The sequence below is a fragment of the Chanos chanos genome, chromosome 10 (genome assembly GCF_902362185.1).
Source record: "Chanos chanos chromosome 10, fChaCha1.1, whole genome shotgun sequence".
NCBI lineage: Eukaryota > Metazoa > Chordata > Actinopteri > Gonorynchiformes > Chanidae > Chanos > Chanos chanos.
In genome coordinates this window covers 29,146,585-29,160,463 of record NC_044504.1, presented here as the reverse complement: position 1 = coordinate 29,160,463, position 13,879 = coordinate 29,146,585, and the positions used below count along the sequence as shown (strand labels likewise).

General features: G+C 38.2%; 1 protein-coding gene across 2 annotated transcripts in view; it reads left to right on the top strand.

The window, feature by feature from the left end:
* The window catches only part of fgf14 (fibroblast growth factor 14), a 92,792-nt gene that overhangs the window by 58,098 nt on the left and 20,815 nt on the right, over window positions 1-13,879 (top strand). Inside the window, exons 1-3 of one of the 2 annotated variants that reach the window (XM_030786236.1) lie at window positions 509-701; window positions 8,306-8,416; window positions 9,720-9,823. In XM_030786236.1, coding sequence (XP_030642096.1) covers window positions 509-701; window positions 8,306-8,416; window positions 9,720-9,823 — 408 coding nt within the window. Of the gene's footprint in view, window positions 1-508; window positions 702-8,305; window positions 8,417-9,719; window positions 9,824-13,879 lie in introns of those variants that run through there. The other variant, XM_030786235.1, reaches the window with a different exon arrangement.

Here is a 13,879-nt window from a genome sequence, read left to right as displayed (position 1 = left end):
TTGCGATACGCTCCAGAAAGGACCTCGCTGTCCACGGTGCTGACTTTTGAGAGCAAACGATCTGGACTAAGGGAGGGAAGGTGTTGGTCAGCTCAGAAAGAGATTCGAAGTGTGGGAAAGCTAGTGTTGTGCATTTCTGAGGGAAAGCTTTAAATTGCTACAGGATGTGAACCGAAAATCAATATGCAGGTATGCGAAATCTTCAACCAGATCAAATGCTAGTTTGCAAAGTCGAATTTTGTAATTGGCGAGTAATTTCAGATGGCAATATGAAATGCTAACGACTGTATAATGCCTACTTTTGTATTAAATATGACAATACAGTGTCTTGCCGCTCCAATAAAATGTAATTACTGGACAATTGCGAACAATATTAATTAACACACCGGGCAGATCAAGGACGACTCTTAATGCCGAAAAAATGGGACATTAACCAGAAAAGTGGCCACAAAAGAAGATTGTTGTTTGTGCTTTTGTGTGCGGAGTAAAGCACTTCAGATTTTGAGAAATGGCAGCAGCTATTGCAAGCGGTTTAATCCGACAAAAAAGACAGGCGCGAGAGCAACATATAGATCGACCGTCCACCAACAGAAGAAGAAAAAGCCCCAGCAAGAACAAAGGTCTCTGCAATGGCAACCTGGTCGACATTTTCTCCAAAGTGAGGATCTTCGGCCTCAGGAAACGAAGACTACGGCGACAAGGTGTGGAAAGTTCAATACACACATATTTGTGTTTAATGCCATACATGACACACGCAGGACACTTACCTCCCATCATTGCGTTAACAGTTTGATTTACCATTGATTTGTGTTTCAGAGGGAAAACCTTTTTTTATCATTGTTAATTAAGCCAATAAATACATCCGTATTGCGAAATGGCATTTTGAAATTTTTGAGGTATGATTTGAGAATGGGAGAAAAGAGGGAAAGTATTCTCTCACTCAATCCTAGAAAAAATATAACTGATTGTCCTGGCATTTAGTTGACCTGACAACGCACAGATGAGTTTCTCGCCGTTTCCTACAGCGTGCAGAAGTGTCACAGTGTATTTCCAGAAGAAGACAGATCGGTTTAGCCCATATGTTTGGCTGAACTGCACACTCATCAGTCGCCAGGCTACTGAAATTCATTGACATTCATTTTAACATATGCGTTTCGTAAGCAAGTTTATGTCGTTTCATTTCACCGAAGTCATGTAGGCCACGCAGATTCTGCCTTTCATTTTCAAATGATTCGGTTTCTTTTCACGTGTAGTATTAATAGGGCCCTTTCTGCTGTATATCTTTTTGAATTTATCTAAACGTTTAGTGTGCTGTTTGTGGTAATTGCCACTGGTATTCCTAAACAGTAATAGCTAAACAATCAGTAAGAAGTTTCAACCTCTGCCCACACAGGGAATCCTAAATAATTGGTAGATAATGTAGGTCTCGATTAAATGCAGCAGGTGCCCAACTTGTTGCGGAGAAGTGTTGTAGCGCGTCAGTTAACATCGTCTTGCGCCTTATGGAGATCTCAGCAGTGGCCTTAATGTATATGAAGAATATTTTTTGATGGCCCCAAACCTCCTCCTCTGCTTAAAAAACAGGTTGTCTCAGATCTGCAAATAAATGAACATTATTTTCTGAGTATAAGTAGCCTAACATGATACAGCTGTTCATCTTAGTACTTTATACTTTGCTGAAAACAACACCGTCAGAGTATATGAGACTAGTATGATTACTCAGAAATCTTTGCAACACCTCGGATTAAGGTCCTTTTTCCCATACATTCATATACATTCATCCTAGATGTGTCTGTAATTATGATTTGTATGCCTTAATGTATGTATGAGTGCACTTTACTTAGGTGTGTATGTATGAGTGTTTAGTCATTTTGGTCTGCTGACAGACATTCCTGTAGTTAAAAAAAAAACCATTGAAACTAGTCAATAAATAGATTTAGGACTGATAAAGCAGCAATAGACACAGCAGGCTAGCACACAGTATGTCTTGGTAGCTGTCAGAGATGTCCATAGGGGAATCTCAAACAAATACAGTTTCGACAAATAGATGCAGTAGGTGCCCATGGAAGCAGGAATGATGAATTAGCCCTGAAACATCAAGACAAACTCACACCTGTGACAACGGCCATCTTATTAGAGACAGCACACAGCTCAGCCTCTTTTTTATATGTTCAGAATGTAAGATTACACGCAGATTGTGCCTGGAGGACCTACCATGTCACCAACATGGGTTCATTGTATAATCAGGTTAAATATTCCCAAAAATCTAACCTAAAATGAGAGATTTGTCCTGTTTTTTTTTTTTTTTTTTTTTTTTTTTGTAATCAGTAGAAACCATGGTTTGTTTTTGAACCATTTTTGGAGGGATCTCTGTCCTTTGCATGGTATGTATTGTGTGTCACTTAAGAAGCCTCTGGGATTCTACCTCATTAGTCTCCAATGCGCATGAAATCTGGAGAAAAAAAAATATTAGTAAGCAATTTCAGCGCACAGACATTGAGGGCTTGCTCTGGGCTATTTTGTTAGGGAAAGAGAATCTCCACTCCAAAGCCTCCTCACATGTTGTCAGCATGTTAAAGAAGAATAATGGTTTGTTTTGGTTTGCTTAATTCAACAGTAGCAAGTGGAAGGACTTTTTCCAGTTAATCTAAACCAGAAGGTACCAACAGTTATATGTTCTCTGATGATACAGGCAGACAATGCAGCTGTCTTTTTAGACTAGGTAATGGCCGAGAACTCTTAGAAAGATGGGATATTCCAAAGAGTGTAAGCATAGCTTAAGATAACAAGTCCTGTTGTTTTTTGTACTATACACAATGAAACTGCATTACATTGCTTCAGTGAAAATGAAGGGCCCAGTGCATGATTACAAAGAGTCAGCAATGTTTTCTGACATCCTTCACAGTCTTTTTATTTTTTTAATTTTTATTTTTTAGATAAATTGCGCAGATCACCCAAATCCTTGCTCTAGTGAAGGGTAAAGTGACGTGTAGATTTTTTGTCTTTTTTAAACCAAATTGCTTCGCTAAAACAGAAAAGTCATTTCTATGTGCCTTTCAAGAATATGTCTGTGTGTGTTTGGCTCACTCTGTGTATGGTCTATCTGAAGCAGTAAACATGAATGGGGGAAATCCATCAGCTGGTCTTATTGCACCGCCTGGACTCTCAAACAGAGTGCGACGGCCAGGGTACTGGCGGGTAGTTGGCTAGACAGCATCATTAAGAAGATAGGTTTCCCTTGGCATGTGTAATGACTTTAAAAAGGACAAACACAGTATACTTCAGTTGGAGACTCCACTGAAAGCATGAATACACAGGGATAAGGGGAGGATTTCTATTATGGTCAAACTGATGATTCTTGATAATTTGGGATATTTTCATGGATCTTTATGTGAACAAATAGTTCTAGATATTGATGTGTTTTAAGTTTCTGTTTCATGTTTCCATAAACTTGTTAAGGATGCTGCAATTGTATCCCATGATGTATTTACCATGCCTGCCAACTTGATTGACAAGAATCTAATGAACCAAGAGGGTTGGGGTGTATTCTAATGTCTGTGAAATCGTCTAGAACGTTGCGACAAATGGATCTAGACATGAAAGGTGTCCGTGTCTCTCTAGGCTAGTGAAAATGAGCATGTTTTACATTTATTTAACATTTCTTTTGTGCACCTATTCAGTGCTTCACTACAGATTAAAGAGGATATTCCTTTGATTGCCTCTCAGCTTGATGCAGTGGTACTCTCCGCGCATTCTCTTGGCTACGCAGCATCAATCAAAGTCATGAAAGCCAAATCAGGACATTGCTGAAAGGCCAGTGTCGGGTATATATTCCTTTATTAGAAAATTAACTCTTTAGTTGAACGTATTTTAGACGACCGCCAAGTATATTTCCAAGATAAATTGCAATCTAAGGAGAGGCTTAGCAATCTTGAATTTACACAAAGCAGAAAATACAGGTGATGTGTTTGGACCCTTAACATGTATACAACTTATGCCTTTCATACTCAAGCAGATGCATAACTAGACACTTATTGCCTCACATTTTCTAAATTTCAGATAGTTCTCTACCCATCTTCACAAAAACACAGTTATTTCTCTGGAGATATAAACAAATACGGATTCAGTGACCACAGTGAAATGGTCCTTGTCATCCACTTGTGAGGAGAACTAGTCGTCTTCACACAATTGTTATGCACCACCACTGTCAGGCTGAAATGATTTTTTTTTTTGCTCTTTCCACCTTTGGAGCATAGTGACAGATATGTATTTCTTAAATTTCCAATGCAGTCTCCTGATGACTAAGTCAGACACTTGATTTCGTGTTGCTTCATTTTGTGCTTAATTATAATGTTTAATGGAATGGAAGATCACCAGGTGAGACTCTTTTTTTTTTAATGCTTCTCATTAATCGGTGAGATGAATTTTGCATATTCTCAGTCAGATTTGATTGGTAGTACCGTGTCAGGGGGTGTGTCCTGTGGTTCTCTGTATAGGTGGGAACACTCGCTTGTTCACCTGTGTGAGATTGCTGTTGCTAGACAAATGAAACCTTACGCCCTTGTTATGATGATTCATTGCCATACTTATTTGGATGAGATCTCTCTCTGTCTCTGTCTCTGTCTCTCTCTCTGTCTGTCTGTCTGTCTCTCCTTTTTTTTTTTTTTTAGAAATGTCCTATAGATTGTGCTAAAGTGTCATAACTGGGTTAGTGAACAATATATACACAACAGCTCCACATGTACTTGTTCTTATATGCTTGATGCCAAAGCTTCTTTATTATAAAGCCTAAAATGTAGGCTACATTCTTTACCCTAAAATGTACTGTTGGAGAGCAAACTAACTAACTAACTAACTAACTAACAAACAACAGAAAATAGACATGAGCTCCAAAGCCAAACATAATTAGTGTCCACCACGTTATTATTAACTTGTGATGAGCAGTAAATCATGGATGTGGATCCCTCCTTTTGCTGTGATGACGGAGTCACTGAGTCTATGTAGGTTGGAAAAGCCCCTCTTGTGTTCCAGAAGCATCTAAAGTGGGTCAGGCACATCTTGTGGTTAAGTCTGCAGCTACTGTGTGCAACAGAGCATGGCTGTCCTCCCTGTCTAGGGATGTGGGAACCTGTACTACTGCTTTCAGAAAGAATAACCCTCTAACCTTATTGCTCTTGCTCTTCTTACTACTGCCGCTGTTTCTGTTAAAGCAAAGTCTGTGTCATAGTGGGAACACTATCCGAAGGTGGTTCAGTTTGACACCAACAGAAAATGCAGAGTCATTCACTGTCACAGCAAATTGTCACAGCAGATTTCAGCCGACACTAATTTTGTTAAAAATTAAGTTTTTGTAATGCAATTTGTAATAGTTTTGTAGTTGCAATCATGAATATTCTAGTTTCTATTCTAATATTCTAGTAGGAGAGGCACTACTTGAGGTAACATTATTACCAAAGCAATATCAAGACAATTTGCATTCCAATTTCTTCACAAATATAACATGCTATTCTCCAAGTTGTTACCTCATGTAGGAAGTAATCAGTTGATCTGAAGCTATTTCCATGTTTTGGTAAACCCACAGAGTTGGTTTAGAAAATGTTTAAGGTTGATAAATAGCTTGTATTAACCTCCAGGTGAATATTTTTCCCTTGGGAAATACCAACTGAAGTAACATTAAACAGCATAGTGACCTATGCTTAGATAATCGTGAAGAATTGTATATTGAATGAAAAATATATATACATTCAGTGGATTTAGATCACCGGGCTTCATGTCTGTGGACCTACTCCTTTGCCATGATGATGTGAATCATAAGGAAAGCTTTGCTGGTTCTGCACGTTGATTCAACATTCAATCAAAAAGCAGACAGAGGAGAGGAGAATACATTATTGTACTTTAGGAAAGCCAGAGTGTTATCCTTATCCTTGAGCTGCAGAAACCCTCTCCAGATCTGGATGTTATAATTAGTACCTATAGTGCTGAAGAGTCTCAGGAATCAATTTCACCTCCCAGGATGATCTTAATGCTGTTGATAAGTATTGATTTTATGAGACTTACTACCGTCCTGTATGTTATAGAGAATTAGATTTTTTTCTATAGGTGCAGTGTGTGTGTGTGTGTGTGTGTATCTGTGTCTGTGAGAATGTGTGCATACAGTAGAGTATGTCTCCCTCTGTCTGTACATATGTTCATAGGTTGCATTCTATCAATCTATGACACAGCTTAAACCCAAATCCAACATGCTAGTTATGTGGCACTAGATAGATAGATAGATAGATAGACAGATACTTACATACATACATGAATATGTACATATATATCTGCACACTGGACCAGTGCTAAGTTAACTTCTGCCTTTGCTTTTTGCCTTTAAGAGAGTCTTGGTGCAGCCTCAGCAGTAAAAGCTGTAAGACAGCAGAAAAGGTGAGAGAGAAATGGCATTAGCATATGTCGGTTCTCTCCTAAACCTTTGATGTGTCAGTTTCATCAGTGCAGCCCTCTCCAGGACTATGCTAGTCCAGCGGGCTGGCCGTGAGCAAACAGTACCGTTCCATCGCCACTGCTGAATATGAATAATAATTCAGTGATGTGGGAGGAGATGACTACTCAGTTCACCCTTCTGGCACCGGAGTTAAGAGTCAAAAGTGCCTTCTTGGCCAGTCAGAGGAGATGTGCAAGTTCAATGAGAGACTGACTGCCTTAAAGTAATTATTCATATATTATTCTTTTTTTCATTCTGTACTTGGAAAGTGCAAGTTTGTGTGATCTGATTGTGCGATACAGCAACCTAGCTGCAGACAACAACAGAAAGACAAGTCTTGTCGCCTTTTCACTTTGTGTGAGAATTTGTATATTGGAGAATGGAAGTTCCTCTCTACAGACCTTTGTACCAGACTATGCTTTATGTTTCTTCTTTCTGAGACCTTCAGTTGGGGATGGCTGCTTAATGGAAAAAAAAACCCCCAAAAACAAACAAACACCAAAAACACATGGTATTTATATACATACTTACATACATGGTGATAACTTTGCCATCTCGCAGTGGCCTGGTTGAATCTGACAATGAAGATTAACCATGCTCAAGAGCCAACAAATTGTGTAGCCTGTAGAAATACGATTCCCTGCTTGCACCCTGGAGTAAAGGTCAGCGTGTTGTCACATGCTACCACTGTCCGACTTGGTCGTCTTTACTGAGGAAGCCCCGCGGCACTGAGGAAATAACAAGGCAACCTATGCCTCTTACTTCCAGTGTTTCTCTCATACACTAACACACAGTTGACCATAATTCTGATGTGCAGGTTAAGGTGGGACCTCACATCCCAAGGGCTAGGGTTAGAGATTTAATTTGATATGAAAAGAGCTGACGGTCCTCCTGTTAGCCTTGTCTGGACCTGAGACACACATACTTACAGAATACATTTAAAATAAAAGTTCTTCTATAAGGCTAGTATATTAGTATGGTCTTTCAAAATATAGTCTTTTCAGCACCTTGGGTTCTGATAATTCTTTACCTGACATCTCCACCTGTTTTTTTCAATGAGCTTTCGGAATGAGTAAGGGGCACAGAATTTTTCCAAAACAAAAGGGAAGAAAGATATTTAATGAGGGCCTGTATCAAACACTGCTCTTGTACAGTGCAAAGATTTTTGTTCTTATGCCAATTAAATTTCCGGTGGTGTGTGATCAATTTTCTCTGTACCTCTAATCCAGTTGTAAAACAGTTTAGATCTGGGTTTTCTTACTATTTCAAAATTGTAAAAATCTATATCATAATGATGATAAGTTGTGATACCTAAAGAGGGCACTGTTGAGTCCAAAATGTGTTTACGATTTATTCTCTCATAATTTGATAACTGCCAAAGATGTGCTTTCTGTGAAAAACAGCACAGTATGGCAGCCACGCCTTATTAACACCATAAGTCTGAATTTTGGATGCTGTGAGGTGATGCTGTTGATATATTCTGTTCTGTAATTCCCAGTAAAGCTAAGTCTCTTTCATTGGGCACAGTTAACTATCTCTCGTTTTTTATATAATACTCATATAGTTCTTTTGTTGAAACTTTTGGCAATAGGTAATAAGCGGTTCTTCTGTTAGTGTACTCAGAGATTGTTGGTGCTTGTCTGGCACAGAAAATTAACTCTCTCTCTCTCTCTCTCTCTGTCTCTCTCTCACTCTTTCACACTCTCTCTCTCTCTCTCTCTCTCTCTCTCTCTCTCTCTGTCTCTCTCTCACTCTTTCACACTCTCTCTCTCTCTCTCTCTCTCTCTCTCTGTCTCTCTCCCTCTCTCTCTCTCCCACCTACAGATCCCCAGCTCAAGGGTATAGTGACCAGGTTATATTGCAGGCAGGGATACTACTTGCAAATGAACCCAGATGGATCTCTGGATGGGACCAAGGATGACAGCAGCAATTCTAGTAAGTTCTTATTTGCAGTCTGATTGCTGCATTATTTGCATTAAATAAAGCTAATTTCATATGTTGGCCTCATTTCACAAAATGAAGTGTAAACAAACAATACAGTATGTTGAAATGTTGTTATTATGAATTTTTTCTGCTCTGCATACAGAAAGCAGCTTATGTCAAGCATCGGCTGAAGTCATGCACATGTTAAATGTTTCACAAATTAATATTATTGTAATTTCTTTTTAAATTTTGTAAAAGTGTCTTTAATCCATCCCAGAAGAGAAAAATAAAATCAAGGGCATGTGTACAAGAAGAAAGTGGCACAGAATACTCTGGAGTATAATTAGCTTATGTTGCTCCTGCTTTTGAAGTGCTGCAGGCACTGAATAATTTGAGTTCAGTTAGCAGGCACTGGATAATCTGAAGGAGAAACATCGGCAATACAGTGACACACAGTATGTGCTTCCCTTCAGGGCACTGAGCAGGGACAACACATGTCACTACACTAACATATGTATTGTAGTATCATGACACATTGTGTGTTTGTAAAACCTTTGGATAATTTGAAGCTAAGATGTTAAATCCAATGAATCCTCAAATGCAATTGAAAATGTAAGTGTGAATTTAATGAGCTAATTGTTTCTGCAAAACTCTTGTGTCCGGGAGTTGCAATTACGGAAGGTACTGACTGCATTGCAGTTTATTTAATAGGATATTCCGAATACTTTCAAAAGTAGTGAGGATGCAGTATGTCTAACATATTTTTAAATATTCTTGAAATATCTCTGTGATGAGGAACTGCTCTGAAGATTACAATAGGTGTTCTTGTGCTATAAGGTTCAAGAGGATCACAAAAGTCAAAGCCAATAGATCCCAGAGTCTGTCAAATAGCCTTAGAGTCAATACCAATTACTGCCAGGGTTCACTAGAGTTTATTACACTGTACGTTTAAATCAGCCACACACATGCACTCAGGGTTCCTGCCAGGGCTGTTACCTCTTTGTAAACAATAGCTTTTACCTAACAAGTCCAAAGAGCATGCTCGCAGAATAAAAAAAATCCATTAAATGTGCCACATACAACTGTGGACTGTTCTGTCACCCCAGCCGTCCAGTTCATATGCTTTAAACCTTCTGATTTATTTCTAGTTTTTTTCCCTGTTCACCCAGCAGCTATTTATAAATTTGTATTTCATTGAAAAATTACGTGATTTGCTTTATGCTTCCAAGATGACACTGATGTGGTCTTGTAGGCCAGTTAGGACCTGTTGATCTATAGCTTTTAGCTTTATTTTAACCCTCTGTTGCTTTTGCAGCTTTGTTCAACCTCATCCCTGTGGGCCTTCGAGTTGTTGCTATCCAGTCCGTGAAGACAGGGTTATACATTGCCATGAATGGAGAAGGTCATCTGTACACATCAGTGAGTAGCTCAACCGCAGTACGCTTAGGCACCCTACGCTAATACTTACTGCTCAAGAATACAGAGCTGGACTCATGCTTACTGTGTTTTACTCCACAGTGTAATTCCTGACACATAACTGCATTAGCTTACCACACTCAATAAGACCGTTGAATATTATTACAAATTGTTGTCTGGGGGGTGTATTTTTTTCTATTACAAATCTAGTATCGCAATGGCATGGCTGTTCATCATTTTTTCTGAAAGAGGAGTTTTAAGTGTGTGCTCCATAAAAGAATAAAATGGATACTCAATGTGTATATAACATAGGTTGTATGTGGGTAATTGGCTCAGACTAAAGGGAATAATATCTTAGGTATGTAGATGCATTACACATTTTTACAGATATGAGATCAAATTCGACAAAAAGTGAAATAACACACAGTCCCATTTTCACACATTGTTTAAGAAAGAAGAAGAAGAAGAAAATGGTAATTTTAGGCTAAACATAAATATCCAAATATTTAATTGATCTGATAAAGTGACATCATGAAAACAAATAGATATTTACATTAACCTAAGCAAAGAATAAGTCAGTGTTAAAAATGAATTACAATTACATGGCGTTATCAGCTGTACATTATTGCACACTGTTTTGCCAAAATCTTATTGTTAAGAAGACAGACGTAATTGATTTAAAGTATATTTTATTTATTTATTTATTTATTTATTTTTATTTTTACTCTTTGCATGTACATCTTTTCTCTCTGCCATTGTCCAGTGTTCTATCCTCAACTGTGTGTTACAGATGAGGCAGTGGTGGTAAACGAATTGTGACTGTGTAACTCTGGGGTGATTCCCCACCTTTAGAAAGCAGGCATACCTTCCAAAGGGAAATGAGGGGAAAAGAGCAGACAACCAGATTAATGACATCCCAACCAGCCCAGGCTCTCCCAGTATAAATCAGACTGACTGCCTCCGATCACTCATTGGTCATTTCATTAGCTGAGTAAAATCCTCATTCATCTATTGTCTTTGGTGAAGACATGTGTGCTCCATACAATCGCTTTTTCTAGGAACTAATCTTGTTTGTGGTGAATTTATAATCTACACTGCACGGCATCACGCTATGGTGGTTTTAAAGCAATTGGCATTATTTTGAATTGTGCAGTAATTATTATGAAGAACATTATGAATTTTTTGATCAGGAATAGCTGTAATACACATAACTAAAGGACAAATGTAATCTATCCTTTCCCTATGTCTTCATGTGGAGAATAATATGTTGAGTTTCAACAGAGAAGTACTAATATCTTCCCTGGAGCAGGGAAGGAATAATTGATACCATTACCCATAGTTTTAATAACCCCTTCACACAAGGATGGACCTGCTGCAGAGTATCGAATAGTCTGAATCTTCAAATCAGTCAGGTAATTTGAAAATAAGAGCCATGTCCTTCAGATTAGGGTTAGAGTAAGAGATGATGCTGTCGTGGTCCTTGTATTGTGATATCTTGTTGTGCTTTTTCAAAGTCAGCCTTGGGGATTCTTAACCCATCGCTAACACACCTGATGTGACTTGACTGGAGTGTTGGCACAGGTCTGTATGGGAAATGTGTTGTCCAGCGAGGACTGGACTTTAGAAACACTCGTCCAGAGTTTTCCCATCACACCTTAAAACAATAATGGCAACACAAAGGCAAAAGTCTCTTGTGTTTAGAGAAAACTGACCCGGTGTTTCTATCTCCTACATTATAGAGAGCCATACAATGACAGTTGATCTCTATGACAAAGTTTCTAATCAACCTTAACAGAAATGGTCTTTCGACTCCTTCTTGTTGGGGTGAAAACGGAGTAGAAATCTTGGTTCTGCTCTCTTTTACTCTCTGAACTCAGAAGAGGCTGCATCCGTTCACCGTTAGTATATTTCTTATAAGGTTGACCTCTCCCTCCATTAGGTTCTCATCCCATTAGTGATCCCATGTGCAGTGTGAGAAAGAAGTAATTACAGTGCACTTACTAAGGAAATGTCCTTAACCTCATGCCATATCAGGTGCCTGGTACATTTTGAAGATCAAACAAATTATGTGTGTCTCAGAAACAGTTTCTGTTATATTTTAATTTGTTTCAAAATTTCGGATGCTGCTAATACCATTGTGTTTTGCATTTAAAATGAGTAAAATTTGATTTTCATTGAAATTCAAAGACAGTTCCAGGGCTGCTCAAAATTGCACAGCCACTTTGCCCGATGTTACATTCTGAGCAATTTCCCCTTCCAATTCTCTGACTTTCTTACTATTTTATTCAACTTCAAATTAATGATATTTGATAGTGTATGATCAATTGTTGCTCCCTCACTCTAATCAATCAAGTCCAAATGAAGCCGGTCTGATGGCCTACTTTGATTAGTGTGGCTTCATTCTTTCTCAAAGGAATAAATGAAAACCATGTGATAGTCTTTTAAAATTGAATGTGAAATTCCATTAAAAAGCCCTGCTCTGCATCATGTTCTTTTGTCTGTGGAGTCCTTTGTACAGTGGATGAGTGGAAGTGACCTGATAGGATCAAAATGACTCTGAAGCTTTACACAATAGACTTACTACAGAAAAAAAAGATAAAGAGTTCAGTAATCTTTCATTTTTATCCAGCCCCTTTATTCCAATGGCAAAAAATTCCTGTTGGATTTTCTCCTCTAGTTTTATAGAAGCTTCATTGTGTAGTTTGAGTTTTAGGGATGACCCCACAAGCCACATATAATTATACATATTTACAGATGGTTAGTTCATTTTTAATGTGATCAAACATTCTTAGAGGTTATCTCAAAGGCAATAGGTTGATCGGCTTTGAATTTAAGATCTTCAGACTCAGCTATGAGGAATATGTATCAGGTGTATCATCATATTCAATGTAAGAGGATATTTTTAAGCACAGTGGTGTTTATCTTTTCATTTTGGCAGCTCAGTGAATTTCAGAGGACTGTTTCTTCTCATGACCTGCTGGTTTTCTTCAAAGTTCTTTACTCAAGTGTCTGCAATGGTCTGTGGCAGGGTTTGCTTTATCGCTTGCTGCTCTCGTTAGTGCTGCCTTTTGTGATTGTCCAACTGAGTTTCTACATCAGTAGGCTGACTCCATCAGACGGCACACTTGAGTAAACTGACCACATTGCTTCCTGTTGCCTGCCTTTCAGTTTCCATTTGTTTACAACCCTAATATATAATCTGCAGAGAAAATAAGCTTGATTAGATGCTAGATATGAAAACTTAATGAGATGTGATCTTCAGAATTATCTTTCAGACAACAAGGAAATTGCATTTTTGGGACACTCAGCAGTGAGTGTAAATACAGCTTCAGCCTCAGCTTTGAAAATCAGCTGAAAGCATCGGTAAGTTTAGGATTTGTTCCCTTCTCATTGGACTACTTACTTTGTTTAGGTGGTCTCTTACAAGTTACCATTTCTTACCATGTTTCTTCTCTAATGGTCTCTTTCTTCATATCTACCAATACTGTTAGTTTCTCTTAGTTATCCTTTTGTGATAAAGAAGTTAGGTTCAATGCACATATTCAACTGCCTTGTAATCCCTGCTCATTTCCGAAGCATCCTTCCATAACCACCGTATGTTTCTGGAGTCGCATGAGATTAAAAATATGGACTGGTCAAATTCATGAGGAAACTACAGACTTTTCACAAAGTTATATGAAGCAGCCACACTGTAGATAATGCTCCTCCTAATGACCCCAGAAAGACCACACAAACTCTTATCAGAAAGAATGACTGAGGATGACATGACATCTGAAAGTGATGCACAGTGAACTTATTACCTTTGTTAATTATGCATCCTCAATTAATTAAAGATAGAAGTTATAATTAGTGTTGAAATATATGTTTAAAACTATATTTAGAACATTAAACCTCGTAATGAATGCCAAGTTACAACTGACAAAACAGTTTAGCTTTATTTGTTCAGAAAAGAAAGTTAGCCATATGAACCAAGCCTATCTACTATAAGAAGATGAACATTCAACCAAAAATGTTGTGTGATATTATGGAACCATTGCCATGTAGCTGACAAAAACTATC